Consider the following 20,473-nt stretch of genomic DNA (forward strand, 5'->3'; position numbering starts at 1 on the left):
AGAGCCTGGTTCCTCTGGTCTACCCAGTACAGCCAGTAGAGGACTGGTCACCCCTCAGAGCCTGGTTCCTCTCTACCCAGTACAGCCAGTAGAGGACTGGTCACCCCTCAGAGCCATGTTCCTCTCTACCCAGTACAGACAGTAGAGGACTGGTCACCCATCAGAGCCTGGTTCCTCTCTACCCAGTACAGCCAGGAGAGGACTGGTCACCCCTCAGAGCCTGGTTCCTCTGGTCTACCCAGTACAGCCAGTAGAGGACTGGTCACCCCTCAGAGCCTGGTTCCTCTGGTCTACCCAGTACAGCCAGTAGAGGACTGGTCACCCCTCAGAGCCTGGTTCCTCTGGTCTACCCAGTACAGCCAGTAGAGTACTGGTCACCCATCAGAGCCTGGTTCCTCTGGTCTACCCAGTACAGCCAGTAGAGGACTGGTCACCCCTCAGAGCCTGGTTCCTCTCTACCCAGTACATCCAGTAGAGGACTGGTCACCCATCAGAGCCTGGTTCCTCTGGTCTACCCAGTACAGCCAGTAGAGGACTGGTCACCCATCAGAGCCTGGTTCCTCTGGTCTACCCAGTACAGCCAGTAGAGGACTGGTCACCCATCAGAGCCTGGTTCCTCTGGTCTACCCAGTATAGCCAGTAGAGGACTGGTCACTCCTCAGAGCCTGGTTCCTCTCTACCCAGTACAGTCAGTAGAGGACTGGCCACCCCTCAGAGCCTGGTTCCTCTGGTCTACCCAGTACAGCCAGTAGAGGACTGGTCACCTCTCAGAGCCTGGTTCCTCTCTACCCAGTACAGCCAGTAGAGGACTGGTCACTCCTCAGAGCCTGGTTCCTCTGGTCTACCCAGTACAGCCAGTAGAGGACTGGTCACCCCTCAGAACCTGGTTCCTCTCTACCCAGTACAGCCAGTAGAGGACTGGTCACTCCTCAGAGCCTGGTTCCTCTCTACCCAGTACAGCCAGTAGAGGACTGGTCACCCCTCAGAGACTGGTTCCTCTGGTCTACCCAGTACAGCGATTAGAGGACTGGTCACCCCTCAGAGCCTGGTTCCTCTCTACCCAGTACAGCCAGTAGAGGACTGGTCACCCCTCAGAGCCAGGTTCCTCTGGTCTACCCAGTACAGCCAGTAGAGGACTGGTCACCCCTCAGAGCCTGGTTCCTCTCTACCCAGTACAGCCAGTAGAGGACTGGTCACCCCTCAGAGCCTGGTTCCTCTCTACCCAGTACAGCCAGTAGAGGACTGGTCACCCCTCAGAGCCTGGTTCCTCTCTACCCAGTACAGCCAGTAGAGGACTGGTCACCCCTCAGAGCCTGGTTCCTCTGGTCTACCCAGTACAGCCAGTAGAGGACTGGTCACCCCTCAGAGCCTGGTTACTCTCTACCCAGTACAGCCAGTAGAGGACTGGTCACCCCTCAGAGCCTGGTTCCTCTCTACCCAGTACAGCCAGTAGAGGACTGGTCACCCCTCAGAGCCTGGTTCCTCTGGTCTACCCAGTACAGCCAGTAGAGGACTGGTCACCCCTCAGAGCCTGGTTCCTCTCTACCCAGTACAGCCAGTAGAGGTCTGGTCACCCCTCAGAGCCTGGTTCCTCTCTACCCAGTACAGCCAGTAGAGGACTGGTCACCCCTCAGAGCCTGGTTCCTCTGGTCTACCCAGTACAGCCAGTAGAGGACTGGTACCTCCTCAGAGCCTGGTTCCATCTACCCAGTACAGCCAGTAGAGGACTGGTCACCTCTCAGAGCCTGGTTCCTCTGGTCTACCGAGTACAGCCAGTAGAGGACTGGTCACCCCTCAGAGCCTGGTTCCTCTGGTCTACCCAGTACAGCCAGTAGAGGACTGGTCACCCCTCAGAGCCTGGTTCCTCTGGTCTACCCAGTACAGCCAGTAGAGGACTGGTCACCCCTCAGAGCCTGGTTCCTCTGGTCTACCCAGTACAGCCAGTAGAGGACTGGTCACCCCTCAGAGCCTGGTTCCTCTGGTCTACCCAGTACAGCCAGTAGAGGACTGGTCACCCCTCAGAGCCTGGTTCCTCTGGTCTACCCAGTACAGCCAGTAGAGGACTGGTCACCCATCAGAGCCTGGTTCCTCTCTACCCAGTACAGCCAGTAGAGGACTGGTCACCCCTCAGAGCCTGGTTCCTCTGGTCTACCCAGTACAGTCAGTAGAGGACTGGTCACCCCTCAGAGCCTGGTTCCTCTGGTCTACCCAGTACAGCCAGTAGAGGACTGGTCACCCTCAGAGCCTGGTTCCTCTCTACCCAATACAGCCAGTAGAGGACTGGTCACCCCTCAGAGCCTGGTTCCTCTGGTCTACCCAGTACAGCCAGTAGAGGACTGGTCACCCCTCAGAGCCTGGTTCCTCTCTACCCAGTACAGCCAGTAGAGGACTGGTCACCCCTCAGAACCTCGTTCTTCTGGTCTACCCAGTACAGCCAGTAGAGGACTGGTCACCCCTCAGAGCCTGGTTCCTCTCTTCCCAGTACAGCCAGTAGAGGACTGGTCACCCCTCAGAATCTCGTTCTTCTGGTCTACCCAGTACACCCAGTAGAGGACTGGTCACCCCTCAGAGTCTGGTTCCTCTCTACCCAGTACAGCCAGTAGAGGACTGGTCACCCCTCAGAGCCTGGTTCCTCTGGTCTACCCAGTACAGCCAGTAGAGGACTGGTCACCCTCAGAGCCTGGTTCCTCTCTACCCAATACAGCCAGTAGAGGACTGGTCACCCCTCAGAGCCTGGTTCCTCTGGTCTACCCAGTACAGCCAGTAGAGGACTGGTCACCCCTCAGAGCCTGGTTCCTCTGGTCTACCCAGTACAGCCAGTAGAGGACTGGTCACCCCTCAGAGCCTGGTTCATCATACCCATGAAATAATCATCTCTACCTTCTTGACCTTTGTGCTGTTTTGTCATGTGTTACTACCATGCTGTGTTGCTACCAGGCTGTGTTGTCATGTGTTGCTACCATGCTGTGTTGCTACCAGGCTGTGTTGTCATGTGTTGCTACCATGCTGTGCTGTCATGTGTTGCTACCATGCTGTGTTGCTACCAGGCTGTGTTGTCATGTGTTGCTACCATGCTGTGTTGTCATGTGTTGCTACCATGCTGTGTTGCTACCAGGCTGTGTTGTCATGTGTTGCTACCATGCTGTGTTGTCATGTGTTTCTACCATGCTGTGTTGTCATGTGTTGCTACTATTCTCTGTTGTCATGTGTTTCTACCATGCTGTGTTTCTACCATGCTGTGTTGTCATGTGTTGCTACCATGCTGTGTTGCTCCCAGGCTGTGTTGCTACCATGCTGTGTTGTCATGTGTTGCTACCATGCTGTGTTGTCATGTGTTGCTACCATGCTGTGTTCTGTGTTTCTACCATGCTGTGTTGCTACCATGCTGTGTTGTCCTGTGTTGCTACCATGCTGTGTTATGTGTTTCTACCATGCTGTGTTGCTACCATGCTGTGTTGTCCTGTGTTGCTACCATGCTGTGTTGTTATGTGTTGCTACCATGCTGTGTTGCTACCATGCTGTGTTATGTGTTTCTACCATGCTGTGTTGCTACCATGCTGTGTTGTCATGTGTTGCTACCATGCTGTGTTGTTGTCTTAGGTATCTCTGTATGTAGTGTTGTGTTGTCTCTCTTGTCGTGATGTGTGTTTTGTCCTGTATTTGTATTGTATTTTAATCCCAGCCCCCGTCCCAGCAGGAGTCCTTTAGCCTTTTGGTAGGAAGTCTATGTCAATAACAATTTATTCTGAACTGACTTTCCTAGTTAAAAAAGGTTAAATATATGAATATAAAATATACAGTATATATTTAGGGATGGGGGGGGGTATATAAATTCATCTTGCAACCAAAACAGATGGACAGGAACAAAGACAGACAGGTAGGAACATCAGACACAAACACACTACTTACCAAAGTAGTCATCATATATATCTGTGGATGATAAGAAAAAACAGTCAGTTAGAAGACATGTTGACACATAAAAACATCATGTTATTATCAAACCCTGCTGGTACCTCCTCAGAGACTGGTTCCTCTCTACCCAGTACAGCCAGTAGAGGACTGGTCACCCCTCAGAGCCTGGTTCCTCTCTACCCAGTACAGCCAGTAGAGGACTGGTCACCCCTCAGAGCCTGGTTCCTCTCTACCCAGTACAGCCAGTAGAAGACTGGTCACCCCTCAGAGCCTGGTTCCTCTGGTCTACCGAGTACAGCCAGTAGAGGACTGGTCACCCCTCAGAGCCTGGTTCCTCTGGTCTACCCAGTACAGCCAGTAGAGGACTGGTCACCCCTCAGAGCCTGGTTCCTCTGGTCTACCCAGTACAGCCAGTAGAGGACTGGTCACCCCTCAGAGCCTGGTTCCTCTGGTCTACCCAGTACAGCCAGTAGAGGACTGGTCACCCCTCAGAGCCTGGTTCCTCTGGTCTACCCAGTACAGCCAGTAGAGGACTGGTCACCCCTCAGAGCCTGGTTCCTCTCTACCCAGTACAGCCAGTAGAGGACTGGTCACCCCTCAGAGCCTGGTTACTCTCTACCCAGTACAGCCAGTAGAGGACTGGTCACCCCTCAGAGCCTGGTTCCTCTGGTCTACCGAGTACAGCCAGTAGAGGACTGGTCACCCCTCAGAGCCTGGTTCCTCTGGTCTACCCAGTACAGCCAGTAGAGGACTGGTCACCCCTCAGAGCCTGGTTCCTCTGGTCTACCCAGTACAGCCAGTAGAGGACTGGTCACCCCTCAGAGCCTGGTTCCTCTCTACCCAGTACAGCCAGTAGAGGACTGGTCACCCCTCAGAGCCTGGTTCCTCTGGTCTACCCAGTACAGCCAGTAGAGGACTGGTCACCCCTCAGAGCCTGGTTCCTCTGGTCTACCCGGCACAGCCAGTAGAGGACTGGTCACCCCTCAGAGCCTGGTTCCTCTGGTCTACCCAGTACAGCCAGTAGAGGACTGGTCACCCTCAGAGCCTGGTTCCTCTCTACCCAATACAGCCAGTAGAGGACTGGTCACCCTCAGAGCCTGGTTCCTCTGGTCTACCCAGTACAGCCAGTAGAGGACTGGTCACCCCTCAGAGCCTGGTTCCTCTGGTCTACCCAGTACATCCAGTAGAGGACTGGTCACCCCTCAGAGTCTGGTTCCTCTCTACCCAGTACAGCCAGTAGAGGACTGGTCACCCCTCAGAGCCTGGTTCCTCTGGTCTACCGAGTACAGCCAGTAGAGGACTGGTCACCCCTCAGAGCCTGGTTCCTCTGGTCTACCCAGTACAGCCAGTAGAGGACTGGTCACCCCTCAGAGCCTGGTTCCTCTGGTCTACCCAGTACAGCCAGTAGAGGACTGGTCACCCCTCAGAGCCTGGTTCCTCTGGTCTACCCAGTACAGCCAGTAGAGGACTGGTCACCCCTCAGAGCCTGGTTCCTCTGGTCTACCCAGTACAGCCAGTAGAGGACTGGTCACCCCTCAGAGCCTGGTTCCTCTGGTCTACCCAGTACAGCCAGTAGAGGACTGGTCACTCCTCAGAGCCTGGTTCCTCTGGTCTACCCAGTACAGCCAGTAGAGGACTGGTCACCCCTCAGAGCCTGGTTCTTCTCTACACAGTATAGCCAGTAGAGGACTGGTCACCCCTCAGAGCCTGGATCCTCTGGTCTACCCAGTACAGCCAGAAGAGGACTGGTCACCCCTCAGAGCCTGGTTCCTCTGGTCTACCCAGTACAGCCAGTAGAGGACTGGTCACCCCTCAGAGCCTGGTTCCTCTGGTCTACCCAGTACAGCCAGAAGAGGACTGGTCACCCCTCAGAGCCTGGTTCCTCTGGTCTACCCAGTACAGCCAGAAGAGGACTGGTGACCCCTCAGAGCCTGGTTCCTCTCTACCCAGTACAGCCAGTAGAGGACTGGTCACCCCTCAGAGCCTGGTTCCTCTGGTTTACCCAGTACAGCCAGTAGAGGACTGGTCGCCCCTCAGAGCCTGGTTCCTCTGGTCTACCCAGTACAGCCAGTAGAGAGGTTCTTACCCAGGTGATAGACTAGATAAGGTTTATATTCCAGTGATATGTAACCAGAGGTAGAGAGGTTCTTACCCAGGTGATAGACTAGATAAGGTTTATATTCCAGTGATATGTAACCAGAGGTAGAGAGGTTCTTACCCAGGTGATAGACTAGATCAGGTTTATATTCCAGTGATATGTAACCAGAGGTAGAGAGGTTCTTACCCAGGTGATAGACTAGATAAGGTTTATATTCCAGTGATATGTAACCAGAGGTAGAGAGGTTCTTACCCAGGTGATAGACTAGATAAGGTTTATATTCCAGTGATATGTAACCAGAGGTAGAGAGGTTCTTACTGTCACGTCCTGACCAGTAGAGGGTGTAGTTGGGTCAGGACGTGGCAGAAGGGAGTAAGTGTTTTATTGTTTCATTTAATTTTGGCCGTGTGACTTCCAATCAAGCACAGCTGTAGAGGGTTGTGGTTGATTGGGAGTCACACATAAGTTGCCTACGTTTCCGTTGTGTGGTGTGGGTAATTGTTCTTGTTACTGTGTTCAACGTGACAGGACTGTTTTGGTTGTCTGTTTATTGTTTTGTATTGTATAGTGTCCGTTTGATCATTAAATATACGATGAACACTAACTCCGCTGCATTTTGGTCCACTCTCTCTAAAGACAGCCGTTACAGAATTACCCACCGAACCAGGACCAAGCGGCGGAAGAGGAGGGAGCTGCAGGACTACAGCGTTATGGACAAATGGACATGGGAACAGATCCTGGACGGAGAGGGACCATGGACTCAGGCTGGGGATTATCGCCTCCCGCAGTGGGAGATTGAAGCGGCGAGAGCGGAGAGGCGATACTACGAGGAGAGAGAGCGCAACGAGCGCGAGAGGCAGCCCCAATATTTTTTTTGGGGGGGGCACACGGGACAGTCGGTGGAGCTGAGGTCGGAACCAGAGCCAGTCGGGATGACATTGGAGGTGAGCGAGGGCTATGAGACAGAGACTGTGACGGGGTTAATGGGAAAATTAGGAGAGAGAGAGATGAGAGAGCTGCTAGTGTGGTGCATAAAGTACGGCATTCGCCCTAATGAGCGTGTCGTGGGTATGATGTCACCTGAGGCAGCTCTCCATACTCGTCCTGAGGTGCGTGCTGGTTGTCTGGTAAAGACTGTGCCTGCGCCCAGAAACAGGCCTCCTCCATGTCTTCCCAGCCCTGCACATCCTGTACCTACGCCCAGAACCAAGCCTCCTGCATGTCTTCCTATCCTGGTCAAGCCCGTGCCTCCTCCACGGACCAGTACTCCAGTGGGTCTCTCTATCCTGTTCAAGCCCGTGCCTCCTCCACGGACCAGTACTCCAGTGGGTCTCTCTATCCTGGTCAAGCCCGTGTCTCCTCCACGGACCAGTCCTCCAGTGGATCTCCCTATCCTGGTCAAGCCCGTGTCTCCTCCACGGACCGGTCCTCCAGTGGGTCTCTCCACCCTGGTCTCTCCTGTGCCACCTCCTCAAGCCAGGCCTCCGTTATGTCTCCCCAGCCTGGTGAATCCTGAGTCGGAGCTGCCCGCCAGTCAACAGTCGTCGGAGCTGCCCGCCAGTCAACAGTCGTCAGAGCTGCCCGACAGTCAACAGTCGTCAGAGCTGCCCGCCAGTCAACAGTCGTCAGAGCTGCCCGCCAGTCAACAGTCGCCAGAGTGGCCGGACTGCCCTGAACTGCCGGAGTGGCCGGACTGCCCTGTTCTGCCGGAGTGGCCGGACTGCCCGGTTCTGCCGGAGTGGCCGGACTGCCCGGTTCTGCCAGAGGTGCCCGCCTGCCCTGATCTGCCAGGGTGCCCGGCCTGTCAGGATCAGCCCGAGTGGTCCTCCTGCCCTCCGGTCCAGCCCGAGTGGTCCTCCTGCCCTCCGGTCCAGCCCGAGTGGCCCGCATGCCTTCCGGCCCAGCCCGAGTGGCCCGCATGCCTTCCGGCCCAGCCCGAGTGGCCCGCATGCCTTCCGGCCCAGCCCGAGTGGCCCGCATGCCTTCCGGCCCAGCCCGAGTGGCCCGCATGCCTTCCGGCCCAGCCCGAGTGGCCCGCATGCCTTCCGGCCCAGCCCGAGTGGCCCGCATGCCTTGCGGCCCAGCCCGAGGGGCCCGCGATGCCTTCCGGCCCAGCCCGAGGGGCCCGCATGCCTTCCGGCCCAGCCCGAGTGGCCCGCATGCCTTCCGGCCCAGCCCGAGTGGCCCGCATGCCTTCCGGCCCAGCCCGAGTGGCCCGCATGCTCTCCGGCCCAGCCCGAGGGGCCCTCCTGCTCTCCGGCCCAGCCCGAGGGGCCCTCCTGTTCCCCGGCCCGGCCCGAGGGGCCCTCCTGTCCTCCGGCCCGGCTCGGGGGTCCGTCTGCCTGGTGCAGCTATCGGCTCCACCAAAGTGGGCGACGCCGAGGGTGGAGCAGGGTCCACGTCCTGCACCGGAGCCACCTCCAGGATAGGTGGGTTGGGGAGGGAGGGTGTAGCACAGTGCCGTCGGTGACGGCAGCCACCCTCCCTTCCCTCCCTTATTGTTTAGGTGTTCCTTTTTGTTGGGGATTTTTTTTGTGTTTTCCTTTTTTTTTAGGTGCATCCCGGGGTCTGCACCTTGAGGGGGGGGTACTGTCACGTCCTGACCAGTAGAGGGTGTAGTTGGGTCAGGACGTGGCAGAAGGGAGTAAGTGTTTTATTGTTTCATTTAATTTTGGCCGTGTGACTTCCAATCAAGCACAGCTGTAGAGGGTTGTGGTTGATTGGGAGTCACACATAAGTTGCCTACGTTTCCGTTGTGTGGTGTGGGTAATTGTTCTTGTTACTGTGTTAAACGTGACAGGACTGTTTTGGTTGTCTGTTTATTGTTTTGTATTGTATAGTGTCCGTTTGATCATTAAATATACGATGAACACTAACTCCGCTGCATTTTGGTCCACTCTCTCTAAAGACAGCCGTTACACTTACCCAGGTGATAGACTAGATAAGGTTTATATTCCAGTGATATGTAACCAGAGGTAGAGAGGTTCTTACCCAGGTGATAGACTAGATAAGGTTTATATTCCAGTGATATGTAACCAGAGGTAGAGAGGTTCTTACCCAGGTCCTTGACAACGTCAGGTTCCAGATCCAGTAGAATCCTGTAAAAGTCTGATTTCACCCGTCTTGTGTCTTCTGCTTCTTCCAGGGCCTCGTACAACAGTCTCATCTGTTCCTGTCTGTTCATCTGGTTGATCTTGATGTTACCGTACAACTCCTCATAGAACAGCTCATACATTATGGGCTTCACCTGGGTAACTTTCTGAATGAGTTGATCCTTATGGTCGTCCACAAAACTGGCACCTGAAAAGAGATGTAGAGTTATATACTGTAGAACAAGAGGACATTACTAGACAGGTTAGATGTAGAGTTATATACTGTAGAACAAGAGGACATTACTAGTCAGGTTAGATGTAGAGTTATATACTGTAGAACAAGAGGACATTACTAGTCAGGTTAGATGTAGAGTTATATACTGTAGAACAAGAGGACATTACTAGTCAGGTTAGATGTAGAGTTATATACTGTAGAACAAGAGGACATTACTAGTCAGGTTAGATGTAGAGTTATATACTGTAGAACAAGAGGATTGAACCTGGTTGGTTAGCTACCTGCAGATTCATGCAGGGTAGTAACGTCATGAGTTGGGATTACGGTTCATTGTTAAACTAGCTAGCTACATGTCTTAACAAAAGACTCCAATACGCAAGTAACCATTTCGGGTGCGTTCGTAAATTCAGTCTGGCCATCTCATCACTCTCCTCTGAGTAGCGCAGAATAACTGGTGAAGTTACGAATGAATATGTGTCATTAATAATCATTGGCAATAAAAGCGTAATTAAATTGTTGCCAGGAGCTCTGGATAACATGAAAACAGCCTAACCTGCAGTAAAATGGGCGAGTGAAATGTTCAGAGTTTGGGGTTAAATCTTAACAGGAAACGATGCTGAATGGTTGTAGACAAAGAGCATCAGATCACATACACGTGTTTAGCAGATGTTATTACGGCTGTAGCGAAATGCTTGTGTTTCTAGCTCCAACAGTGCAGTAATATCTAACAATTTCACAACATATACCCAATACATACTAAGTAAAGGAATGGAATTAAGAATATATCAATATATGGATGAGCAATGTCAGAGCAGCATGGACTAAGATACAGTAGAATAGGATACAGTATATACATATCAGATGAGCAATGCAAGATATGCAAACATTATTAAAGTGGCCAGCGATTTCAAGTCTGTGTATGAAGGCAGCAGCCTCTGTCTTAGTGATGGCTGTTTAACAGTCTGATGGCCTTGAGATTGAAAAACAGCTTCAGTCTCTCGGTCCCAGCTTTGATGCAACTGTACTGACCTCGCCTTCTGGATGATAGCGGGGTGAACAGGCAGTGGCTCGGGTGGTTATTGTCCTTGATGATCTTTTTGGCCTTCCTGTGACATCAGGTGGTGTAGGTGTCCTGGAGGGCAGGTAGTTTGCCCCCGGTGATGCATTGTGCAGACCTCACTACCCTCTGGAAAGCCTTACAGTTGTAGGCGGTGCAGTTGCCGTACCAGGCGGTGATAAAGCCCGACAGGATGCTTTCAATTGTGCATCTGTAAAAAGTTTGAGGGTTTTAGGTGACAAGCCAAATATCTTCAGCCTCCTGAGGTTGAAGAGGTGCTGTTGCACCTTCACCACACTGTCTGTGTGGGTGGACCATTTCAGTTTGTCAGTGACGTATACGCCAAGGAATTTGAAGCTTTTCACCTTCACTACGGTCCTGTCGATGTGGATAGGGGGGTACTCCCTCTGCTATTTCCTGAAGTCCACTGCAGGGTAGCCTAGTGGTTAGAGCGTTGGACTAGTAACTGAAAGGTTGCAAGTTCGAATCCCCGAGCTGACAATGTACAAATCTATCGTTTTGCCCCTGAACAAGGCAGTTAACTGTTCCTAGACCGTCATTGAAAATAAGAATTTGTTCTTAACTGACTTGCCTAGTTAAAAGTAAAACAAATAAATATCCTTTGTTATGTTGAGTGAGAGGTTATTCTCCTGGCACCACACTCCCAGAGCCCTCACCTGTAGGCTGTCTCATCGTTGCTGGTAATCAAGTCAACAAGTTAACGCAGTCATGGGTGAACAGGGAGTACAGAAGGGGACTGAGCACGCATCCTTGTGGGCCCCAGTGTTTAGGATCAGCGAAGTGGATGTGTTGTTTCCTACCTTCACCACCTGGGGGCAGCCCATCAGGAAGCACAGGACCCAACGGTGGGGTTGAGACCGGTAAGCAAATTTAAGTGGGTCTAGGGTGGCAGGTGAGGTAGAGGTGATATGATCCTTGACTAGTCTCTCAAAGCACTTCGTGATGACAGAAGTGAGTGCTACGGGGCGATAGTCATTTAGTTCAGTTATCTTTGCTTTCATTGATACAGGAACAATGGTGGCCATCTTGAAGCATGTGGGAACAGCAGACTGGAATAGGGAGAGATTGAATACGTCCGTAAACACACCAACCAGCTGGTCTGCGCATGCTCTGAGGACGCGGCTGGGGATGCCGTCTGGTCGGCAGCCTTGCGAGGGTTAACACGTTTAAATGTCTGACTCACTTCAGCCACAGAGAAGGAGGTAGCGGGCCGTGTCGGTGGCACAGTGTTATCCTCAGTGGGCAAAGGTGGTGTTTAGCTTGTCCAGAAGCAAGACGTCGCTGTCCTCGACGTGGCTGGTTTTCCTTTTGTAGTCTGTGATTGTCTGGAGACCCTGCCACATATGTCTCGTGTCTGAGCCATTGAATTGCGACTCCACTTCGTCTCTATACTGACATTTTGCCTGATAGATTGCTGAGCTTTCTCTCCGTCTCCCCCTCTCCCTCCCCTCCCAGAGGACCTGAGCCCTGGGACCATGCCTGAGGACTACCTGGCTGATGACTCCTTGTTGTCCACAGTCCACCTGGTTGTGCTGCTGCTCCAGTTTCAACTGTTCTGCCTGCAGCTATGGACCCCTGACATTTACTCCTGAGGTGCTGACCTGTTGCACCCTCTACAACTACTATGATTATTATTATTTGACCCTGCTGGTCATCTATGAACATTTGAACATCTTGGCCATGTTCTGTTATAATCTCCACCTGGCATAGCCAGAAGAGGACTGGCCACTCCTCATAGCCTGGTTCCTCTCTAGGTTTCTTCCTAGGTTTTGGCCTTTCTAGGGAGTTTTTCCAAGCCACCGTGCTTCTACACCTGCATTGCTTGCTGTTGGGGGTTTTAGGCTGGGTTTCTGTACAGCACTTGGCGATATCAGCTGATGTAAGAAGGGCTATATAAATACATTTGATTGATTGCCTTGCGGAGGGAATGACTACTCTGTTCGTATTCTGCCATATTCCCAGTCACCTTGCCATGGTTAAATGCGGTGGTTTGTGCTTTCAGTTTGTGTGAATTGTATTGGGTATTTTTCCAGAATATGCCATTATACATTTCAGGCTGGTTTGCAAGATGTGTGCACTCTATATGTGTGTCTAGGTCATTAGACACCATTAGACATGCACCTGTCTGGGGAGTGGACATGACTGGTTATTTCTGTACCAGTGGTATGGCCTAATATTTACGGTTGCTATGGTTACATCACGAATGGAATCTATGACCCACCTGTCTTAGACGTGAACATGTCTGTATTTTTAACTATTGCTGTGGCTCTACAGTTTCCATGCCCTAATATGAAACCAAACTATAATTAGTGCTAGGCAATAAGATAACGGTGGCTAAATGCCAGAGGGGATGATTAAGAGGAGTTACTATGGGTGTGACGTAAGGAGGAAAAATGTATAAGAATGTATAAGAAGTCTGTGCCAAGACTGGAAAGTGAGTTGTATTCATGAACCAGCTCGACTTTTATTATAATAAAAGTCTATTTGAACTCATAGGCTCCCGTATTTGAGAAATATGATTAACCGAATATTTCCACAACAATTGCTGCCATCTATCCACTGTTTCTAGTTTGGGTAGGTTTTAATAGTCACAGTGGGTACAACATCTCCTATACACTTCCTGGTAAACTCAGTCACAGTCAGTCTTATTCTCGGAAGCTACCCGGAACTTATCCCAGTCCACGTGATCAAAAATAAATCTTGATGCGTGGATTCCGATTGGTCAGACCAGCGTTGAATAGTCCTTAGCATGGGTACTTCCTGTTTGAGTTTCTGCCTATAGGAAGGGAGGGTTTACCGAAAGGAGGGTGGGGGAGGGCCTTGTATGCACCCCGGAAGTTGGAGTAACGGTTGAGTGTTTTAGAAGCTTTGATATGTTGATAGAATTTAGGTTGCCTTTTTCTCAAATTTGTTTTGTTAAAATCCCCAGCTACAATAAATGCAGCCTAAGGATATATGGTTTCCAGTTTGCATAAAGTCCACTGAAGTTCTTTGAGGGCCGTCGTGGTATCAGCTTGAGGGGGGATATACACGGCCGTGACCATAACCAAATAAAATGATCTTGGGAGATAATGTGGTCGGCATTTGATATTTTTTGATTTTTGATTCTTCAAAGTAGCCACCCTTTGACTTGATGACAGCTTTGCACACTTAGCATTATCTCAACCAGCTTCATGAGGTAGTCACCTGAAATGCTTTTCCAAGTCTTGAAGGAGTTCCCACATTTGCTGAGCACTTGTTAGCTGCTTTTCTGCGGTCCAACTAATCCCAAACCATCTCAATTGGGTTGAGATCGGGTGATTGTGGAGGCCAGGCCATCTGATGCAGCACTCCATCACTCTCCTTCTTGGTCAAATAGCCCTTGTACAGTCTGGAGGTGTGTTTTGGGTCACTGTCCTGTTGAAAAAGAAATGATCGTAAAACTAAGCGCAAACGAGATGGGATGGCGTATCGCTGCAGAATGCTGTGGCAGCCATGCTGGTTAGGTGTGCCTTGAATTCGAAATAAATCACTGACAGTGTCACCAGCAAAGCACCCCCACACCATCACACCTCCTCCTCCTCCATGTTTCACGGTGGGAACCACAGATGCGGAGATCATCTGTTCACCTACTCTGTGTCTCACAAAGACATGGCGGTTGGAACCAAAAATCTCAAATCTGGACAGATTTCCACCGGTCTAATGTCCGTTGCTCGTGTTTCTTGGCCGAAGCAAGTCTCCTTTTTGTTATTGGTGTCCTTTAATAGTGGGTTAGTTGCAGCAATTCGACCCTGAAGGCCTGATTCACACAGTCACCTCTGAACAGTTGATGAGCCTGGTTCCTCTACCCAGTACAGGACTCTCTAGGTTTTGTCCTAGGTTCCAGTCTTTCTAGGGAGTCACACACTCGTTCTGTTATCTCAGGTCAAAAATTCCTGGGGGAGACTCTCCCCCTGGACATACAGAAAGAGAGAGAGACGCATAGAGAGAACAAAGGATTTCACATGGCGAACTCCTAAATCCCCAAAATGGGAATTTGATACAAAAGGTCCACTTGTGAGAAGGTGGGAATGGTCTGTGGACACTTAAGGGACGGGTATGAAGAGTGTGTTTCATTTGGTGACCTCAGAGATGACAGGAAACACACATAACTATATCTCTGAATATGTACATTTCTCAATTATGGGGTTTGCATCTAATTCTTGTATAAAATGTATAAAATGAATGAGTAAAAATTTAACTATTTGTGAAATGACGTAATGTGATGTTAAACCTTTAATGTGAAAGAATTGTATTCCCTTTAAAGTTTAACTAAGTCATTGGCCCACCCCCGTGAGTACAGACATGATCTGGCGTCATAGGACAGCCCTTTTCCACTGTTACGAATAAAACCCCCTCCTGAGGAAATCCTCTTCGGACACTGAGGGGAACAGGTTTGAGTTAACTGAGGTTTTTGTGGTCTAAGGTTGAAATGGTTGTTGAATTCCTAACCACATGAAGCATTAGCTACACGGCTGGAAATTGTTTATCATCTCTGAGACTATCAATCCCTGCAGAATAAGAGCAAATCTTAGATAGTAATTACTAGTCTGCAGCTAGAAATTGTCAACCGGATGCGAAGACCGACAAAACATTACAGAACATTTCTGAATGATACTCTGAAGTATCCATTCTAACCATGAAATACTTTGATTTGAGAGAGAGACAGAGACATTCGGACAAACGGATGAACTTTCCAACAGACAGACGGACGATTCCAACAGATCACGACACACACTGAGCGTAAATATATATTGATTGCAATTATTCCCGAATGAGTGAGCAAAGGATTAGCATTTCAATTAATATAATTATCAACTGTGTAGTGAGCCCTCTGTTCTTTCCCGCCTGTTCTCAGTCCACACCCACTTCCCTTTGTCCACCAAGCCGTCATATCGGCTTAGCCTACGAGGGAACATCCCCTTTAATTTCCTTTTAACCAATATCTACTGTTTGTTTGTTTATGCATTTCTGTGATTATTTAGTTAGTTAGTAAATAAATGATTAAGACAATTGATGTATGGATGTTTCATAGTGAAGACTGGGTTCTTGCAGATAACCAACAATTTACAACGTTTGGAATGAGACTAACGTGAGGTAAAAAATAATTCATTAAAAGTAAAGAAAACATCATTAATCAGAAGACTAATAGATCAGATATTAAATATCTGAAAGTTATATTAGGAAAATTATAACTTTGTAATCTGAAGATTTGCCTTGGTGCCTCGACTTCCTAGTTAATTACATTTACATTATTAGTTTAATCACGTAATAATAATTACAGAGAATTAATTTAATAAAATAACAGTCTTCACTTTAATGATGCCAAAGACACGACACTCTGCATTGCTTGATCTTTGGGTTTTAGTATCTGTAAAGCACTGAGACAACTGCATATCTTAAAAGGGCTTAATAAAATACATTTGATTGATTGATCTGCTCAGTTAGGAACTAAATGGAAGAGTAAACCTACATGGATTCAGATACTAAACAAGTAAATATGGTAGTTAGTAGAAACAGTATCATAAAATGTAGATTATTTCCCATTCCAGTGATATGTAACCAGAGGTAGAGAGGTTCTTACCCACTTCAATGACAACGTCAGGTTCCAGATCCAGTAGAATCCTGTAAAAGTCTGATTTCACCTTTTTCCTCCCTAGAGCCTTGAACAACAGTCTCATCTGGTCCTGGCTGGTCCCGGCAGCACTGATCTGAGAGTTCATCTCATCAGGGATCAAGTCCTTCTGGTGCAGCTCAGATGCTATAGATTTCCCCTTGGAAACCCTCTGAATGAGGTGATCCTTGTGTCTGTCCACAAACAGGACATCACCTAGACAGGAAAGAAAACAGATGTAGAGTTATATACTGTAGAACAAGAGGACATTACTAGACAGGTTAGATGTAGAGTTATATACTGTAGAACAAGAGGACATTACTAGTCAGGTTAGATGTAGAGTTATATACTGTAGAACAAGAGGACATTACTAGTCAGATACTGTATACTTACGCCTTTTTTCCTGTTCCAATTTATAGTCCTTCACTGTAGACACAAGGAACCACACAGGTCTTAAAACACAAATTAATATACAGTATAACCATTAAAACCATTAACAGTTGACCCATCAGTATTATAGTAATAAACCATGAGGTCTGTGATTAACAGTTGACCCATCAGTATTATAGTAATAAACCATGAGGTCTGTGATTAACAGTTGATCCATCAGTATTATAGTAATAAACCATGAGGTCTGTGATTAACAGTTGACCCATCAGTATTATAGTAATAAACCATGAGGTCTGTGATTAACAGTTGATCCATCAGTATTATAGTAATAAACCATGAGGTCTGTGATTAACAGTTGACCCATCAGTATTATAGTAATAAACCATGAGGTCTGTGATTAACAGTTGACCCATCAGTATTATAGTAATAAACCATGAGGTCTGTGATTAACAGTTGACCCATCAGTATTATAGTAATAAACCATGAGGTCTGTGATTAACAGTTGACCCATCAGTATTATAGTAATAAACCATGAGGTCTGTGATTAACAGTTGACCCATCAGTATTATAGTAATAAACCATGAGGTCTGTGATTAACAGTTGACCCATCAGTATTATAGTAATAAACCATGAGGTCTGTGATTAACAGTTGACCCATCAGTATTATAGTAATAAACCATGAGGTCTGTGATTAACAGTTGACCCATCAGTATTATAGTAATAAACCATGAGGTCTGTGATTAACAGTTGACCCATCAGTATTATAGTAATAAACCATGAGGTCTGTGATTAACAGTTGACCCATCAGTATTATAGTAATAAACCATGAGGTCTGTGATTAACAGTTGACCCATCAGTATTATAGTAATAATCATAATCTCTATATGTGAAACTCTAACAAGACAACAGCCCACTTACCTCGTTCTTCCAAATCTTTTATAATCTTCTTCTCTGTAGACAAAATAAAACAAATGTATAAAAGCATTACAATAATAGTCACTAAAAAGCCTGGAAACATGAACATTGATTAATGTTCTGTGTTTTCTGATTGTAAACACACACACAAATATATACGGTCTATTAAAAACACAAATGAATATACATTATAACCATTAAAAGCATGAGGTCTGGGATTAACAGTTGAGCCATCAGTATTATAGTAATAAACCATGAGGTCTGTGATTAACAGTTGACCCATCAGTATTATAGTAATAAACCATGAGGTCTGTGATTAACAGTTGACCCATCAGTATTATAGTAATAAACCATGAGGTCTGTGATTAACAGTTGACCCATCAGTATTATAGTAATAAACCATGAGGTCTGTGATTAACAGTTGACCCATCAGTATTATAGTAATAAACCATGAGGTCTGTGATTAACAGTTGACCCATCAGTATTATAGTAATAAACCATGAGGTCTGTGATTAACAGTTGACCCATCAGTATTATAGTAATAAACCATGAGGTCTGTGATTAACAGTTGACCCATCAGTATTATAGTAATAAACCATGAGGTCTGTGATTAACAGTTGACCCATCAGTATTATAGTAATAAACCATGAGGTCTGTGATTAACAGTTGACCCATCAGTATTATAGTAATAAACCATGAGGTCTGTGATTAACAGTTGACCCATCAGTATTATAGTAATAAACCATGAGGTCTGTGATTAACAGTTGACCCATCAGTATTATAGTAATAAACCATGAGGTCTGTGATTAACAGTTGACCCATCAGTATTATAGTAATAAACCATGAGGTCTGTGATTAACAGTTGACCCATCAGTATTATAGTAATAAACCATGAGGTCTGTGATTAACAGTTGACCCATCAGTATTATAGTAATAAACCATGAGGTCTGTGATTAACAGTTGACCCATCAGTATTATAGTAATAAACCATGAGGTCTGTGATTAACAGTTGACCCATCAGTATTATAGTAATAAACCATGAGGTCTGTGATTAACAGTTGACCCATCAGTATTATAGTAATAAACCATGAGGTCTGTGATTAACAGTTGACCCATCAGTATTATAGTAATAAACCATGAGGTCTGTGATTAACAGTTGACCCATCAGTATTATAGTAATAATCATAATCTCTTTATGTGAAACTCTAACAAGACAACAGCCCACTTACGTAGTTCTTCCAATCGTTGTCTTTGCTCCTCTGTAGACAAAAGACAACAAATGTGTAAAAGCACAATAGTAAAAAGTACAATAATAATTAATAATCATTAAAAGCCTGGATGTCTGTTCCACTCGGTAATCTAATTAGCATAATGCTAAACTAAACTCTGACTTTAGTGTCTGGGGGTCTAAAAAGGTATTTCACCCGTTTTGCTCTACAAGCTTCACACTGGTACCTATATATAGTTATATCCTGATCTAATACAGGACTGAAGGTAACCTGGTATAAATGAATAGAGTCTAATGGACAGGATATGGGTCATTCCTAGTTATATCCTGATCTAATACAGGACTGGTCTGAAGGTAACCTGGTATAAATGAATAGAGTCTAATGGACAGGATATGGATCATTCCTAGTTATATCCTGATCTAATACAGGACTGGTCTGAAGGTAACCTGGTATAAATGAATAGAGTCTAATGGACAGGATATGGGTCATTCCTAGTTATATCCTGGTCACCCCTCAGAGCCTGGTTCCTCTCTACCCAGTACAGCCAGTAGAGGACTGGTCACCCCTCAGAGCCTGGTTCCTCTCTACCCAGTACAGCCAGTAGAGGACTGGTCACCCCTCAGAGCCTGGTTCCTCTGGTCTAACCAGTACAGCCAATAGAGGACTGGTCACCCCTCAGAGCCTGGTTCCTCTGGTCTACCCAGTACAGCCAGTAGAGGACTGGTCACCCCTCAGAGCCTGGTTCCTCTGGTCTATCCAGTACAGACAGTAGAGGACTGGTCACCCCTCAGAGCCTGGTTCCTCTGGTCTACCCAGTACAGCCAGTAGAGGACTGGTCACCCCTCAGAGCCTGGTTCCTCTGGTCTATCCAGTACAGCCAGTAGAGGACTGGACACCCCTCAGAGCCTGGATCCTCTCTACCCAGTACAGCCAGTAGAGGACTGGTCACCCCTCAGAGCCTGGTTCCTCTGGTCTACCCAGTACAGCCAGTAGAGGTTCTTACCCAGGTGATAGACTAGATAAGGTTTATATTCCAGTGATATGTAACCAGAGGTAGAGAGGTTCTTACCCAGGTGATAGACTCGATAAGGTTTATATTCCAGTGATATGTAACCAGAGGTAGAGAGGTTCTTACCCAGGTGATAGACTAGATAAGGTTTATATTCCAGTGATATGTAACCAGAGGTAGAGAGGTTCTTACCCAGGTGATAGACTAGATAAGGTTTATATTCCAGTGATATGTAACCAGAGGTAGAGAGGTTCTTACCCAGGTGATAGACTAGATAAGGTTTATATTCCAGTGATATGTAACCAGAGGTAGAGAGGTTCTTACCCAGGTGATAGACTAGATAAGGTTTATATTCCAGTGATATGTAACCAGAGGTAGAGAGGTTCTTACCCAGGTGATAGACTAGATAAGGTTTATATTCCAGTGATATGTAACCAGAGGTAGAGAGGTTCTTACCCAGGTGATAGACTAGATCAGGTTTATATTCCAGTGATATGTAACCAGAGGTAGAGAGGTTCTTACCCAGGTGATAGACTAGATCAGGTTTATATTCCAGTGATATGTAACCAGAGGTAGAGAGGTTCTTACCCAGGTGATAGACTAGATAAGGTTTATATTCCAGTGATATGTAACCAGAGGTAGAGAGGTTCTTACCCAGGTGATAGACTAGATAAGGTTTATATTCCAGTGATATGTAACCAGAGGTAGAGAGGTTCTTACCCAGGTGATAGACTAGATAAGGTTTATATTCCAGTGATATGTAACCAGAGGTAGAGAGGTTCTTACCCAGGTGATAGACTAGATAAGGTTTATATTCCAGTGATATGTAACCAGAGGTAGAGAGGTTCTTACCCAGGTGATAGACTAGATCAGGTTTATATTC

General features: G+C 47.6%; 1 protein-coding gene across 17 annotated transcripts in view; it reads right to left on the reverse strand.

Annotated features, from left to right (window-relative positions):
• The window catches only part of LOC106599065 (flagellar attachment zone protein 1), a 112,896-nt gene that overhangs the window by 74,502 nt on the left and 17,921 nt on the right, over nt 1-20,473 (reverse strand). For 13 of the 17 annotated variants that reach the window (XM_045711814.1, XM_045711809.1, XM_045711819.1 and 10 more), the window contains 6 exons: nt 18,582-18,611; nt 17,356-17,388; nt 16,441-16,473; nt 16,018-16,263; nt 9,068-9,310; nt 3,910-3,930 (listed from right to left, as the gene is read on the reverse strand). In XM_045711814.1, the coding sequence (XP_045567770.1) occupies nt 3,910-3,930; nt 9,068-9,310; nt 16,018-16,263; nt 16,441-16,473; nt 17,356-17,388; nt 18,582-18,611 (606 nt within the window). Of the gene's footprint in view, nt 1-3,909; nt 3,931-9,001; nt 9,026-9,067; nt 9,311-16,017; nt 16,264-16,440; nt 16,474-17,355; nt 17,389-18,581; nt 18,612-20,473 lie in introns of all 17 variants that reach the window. The other 4 variants (XM_045711808.1, XM_045711824.1, XM_045711823.1 and 1 more) reach the window with 4 other exon arrangements.

Source organism: Salmo salar, unplaced genomic scaffold (genome assembly GCF_905237065.1).
Source record: "Salmo salar unplaced genomic scaffold, Ssal_v3.1, whole genome shotgun sequence".
Taxonomy (NCBI): Eukaryota; Metazoa; Chordata; class Actinopteri; order Salmoniformes; family Salmonidae; genus Salmo; species Salmo salar.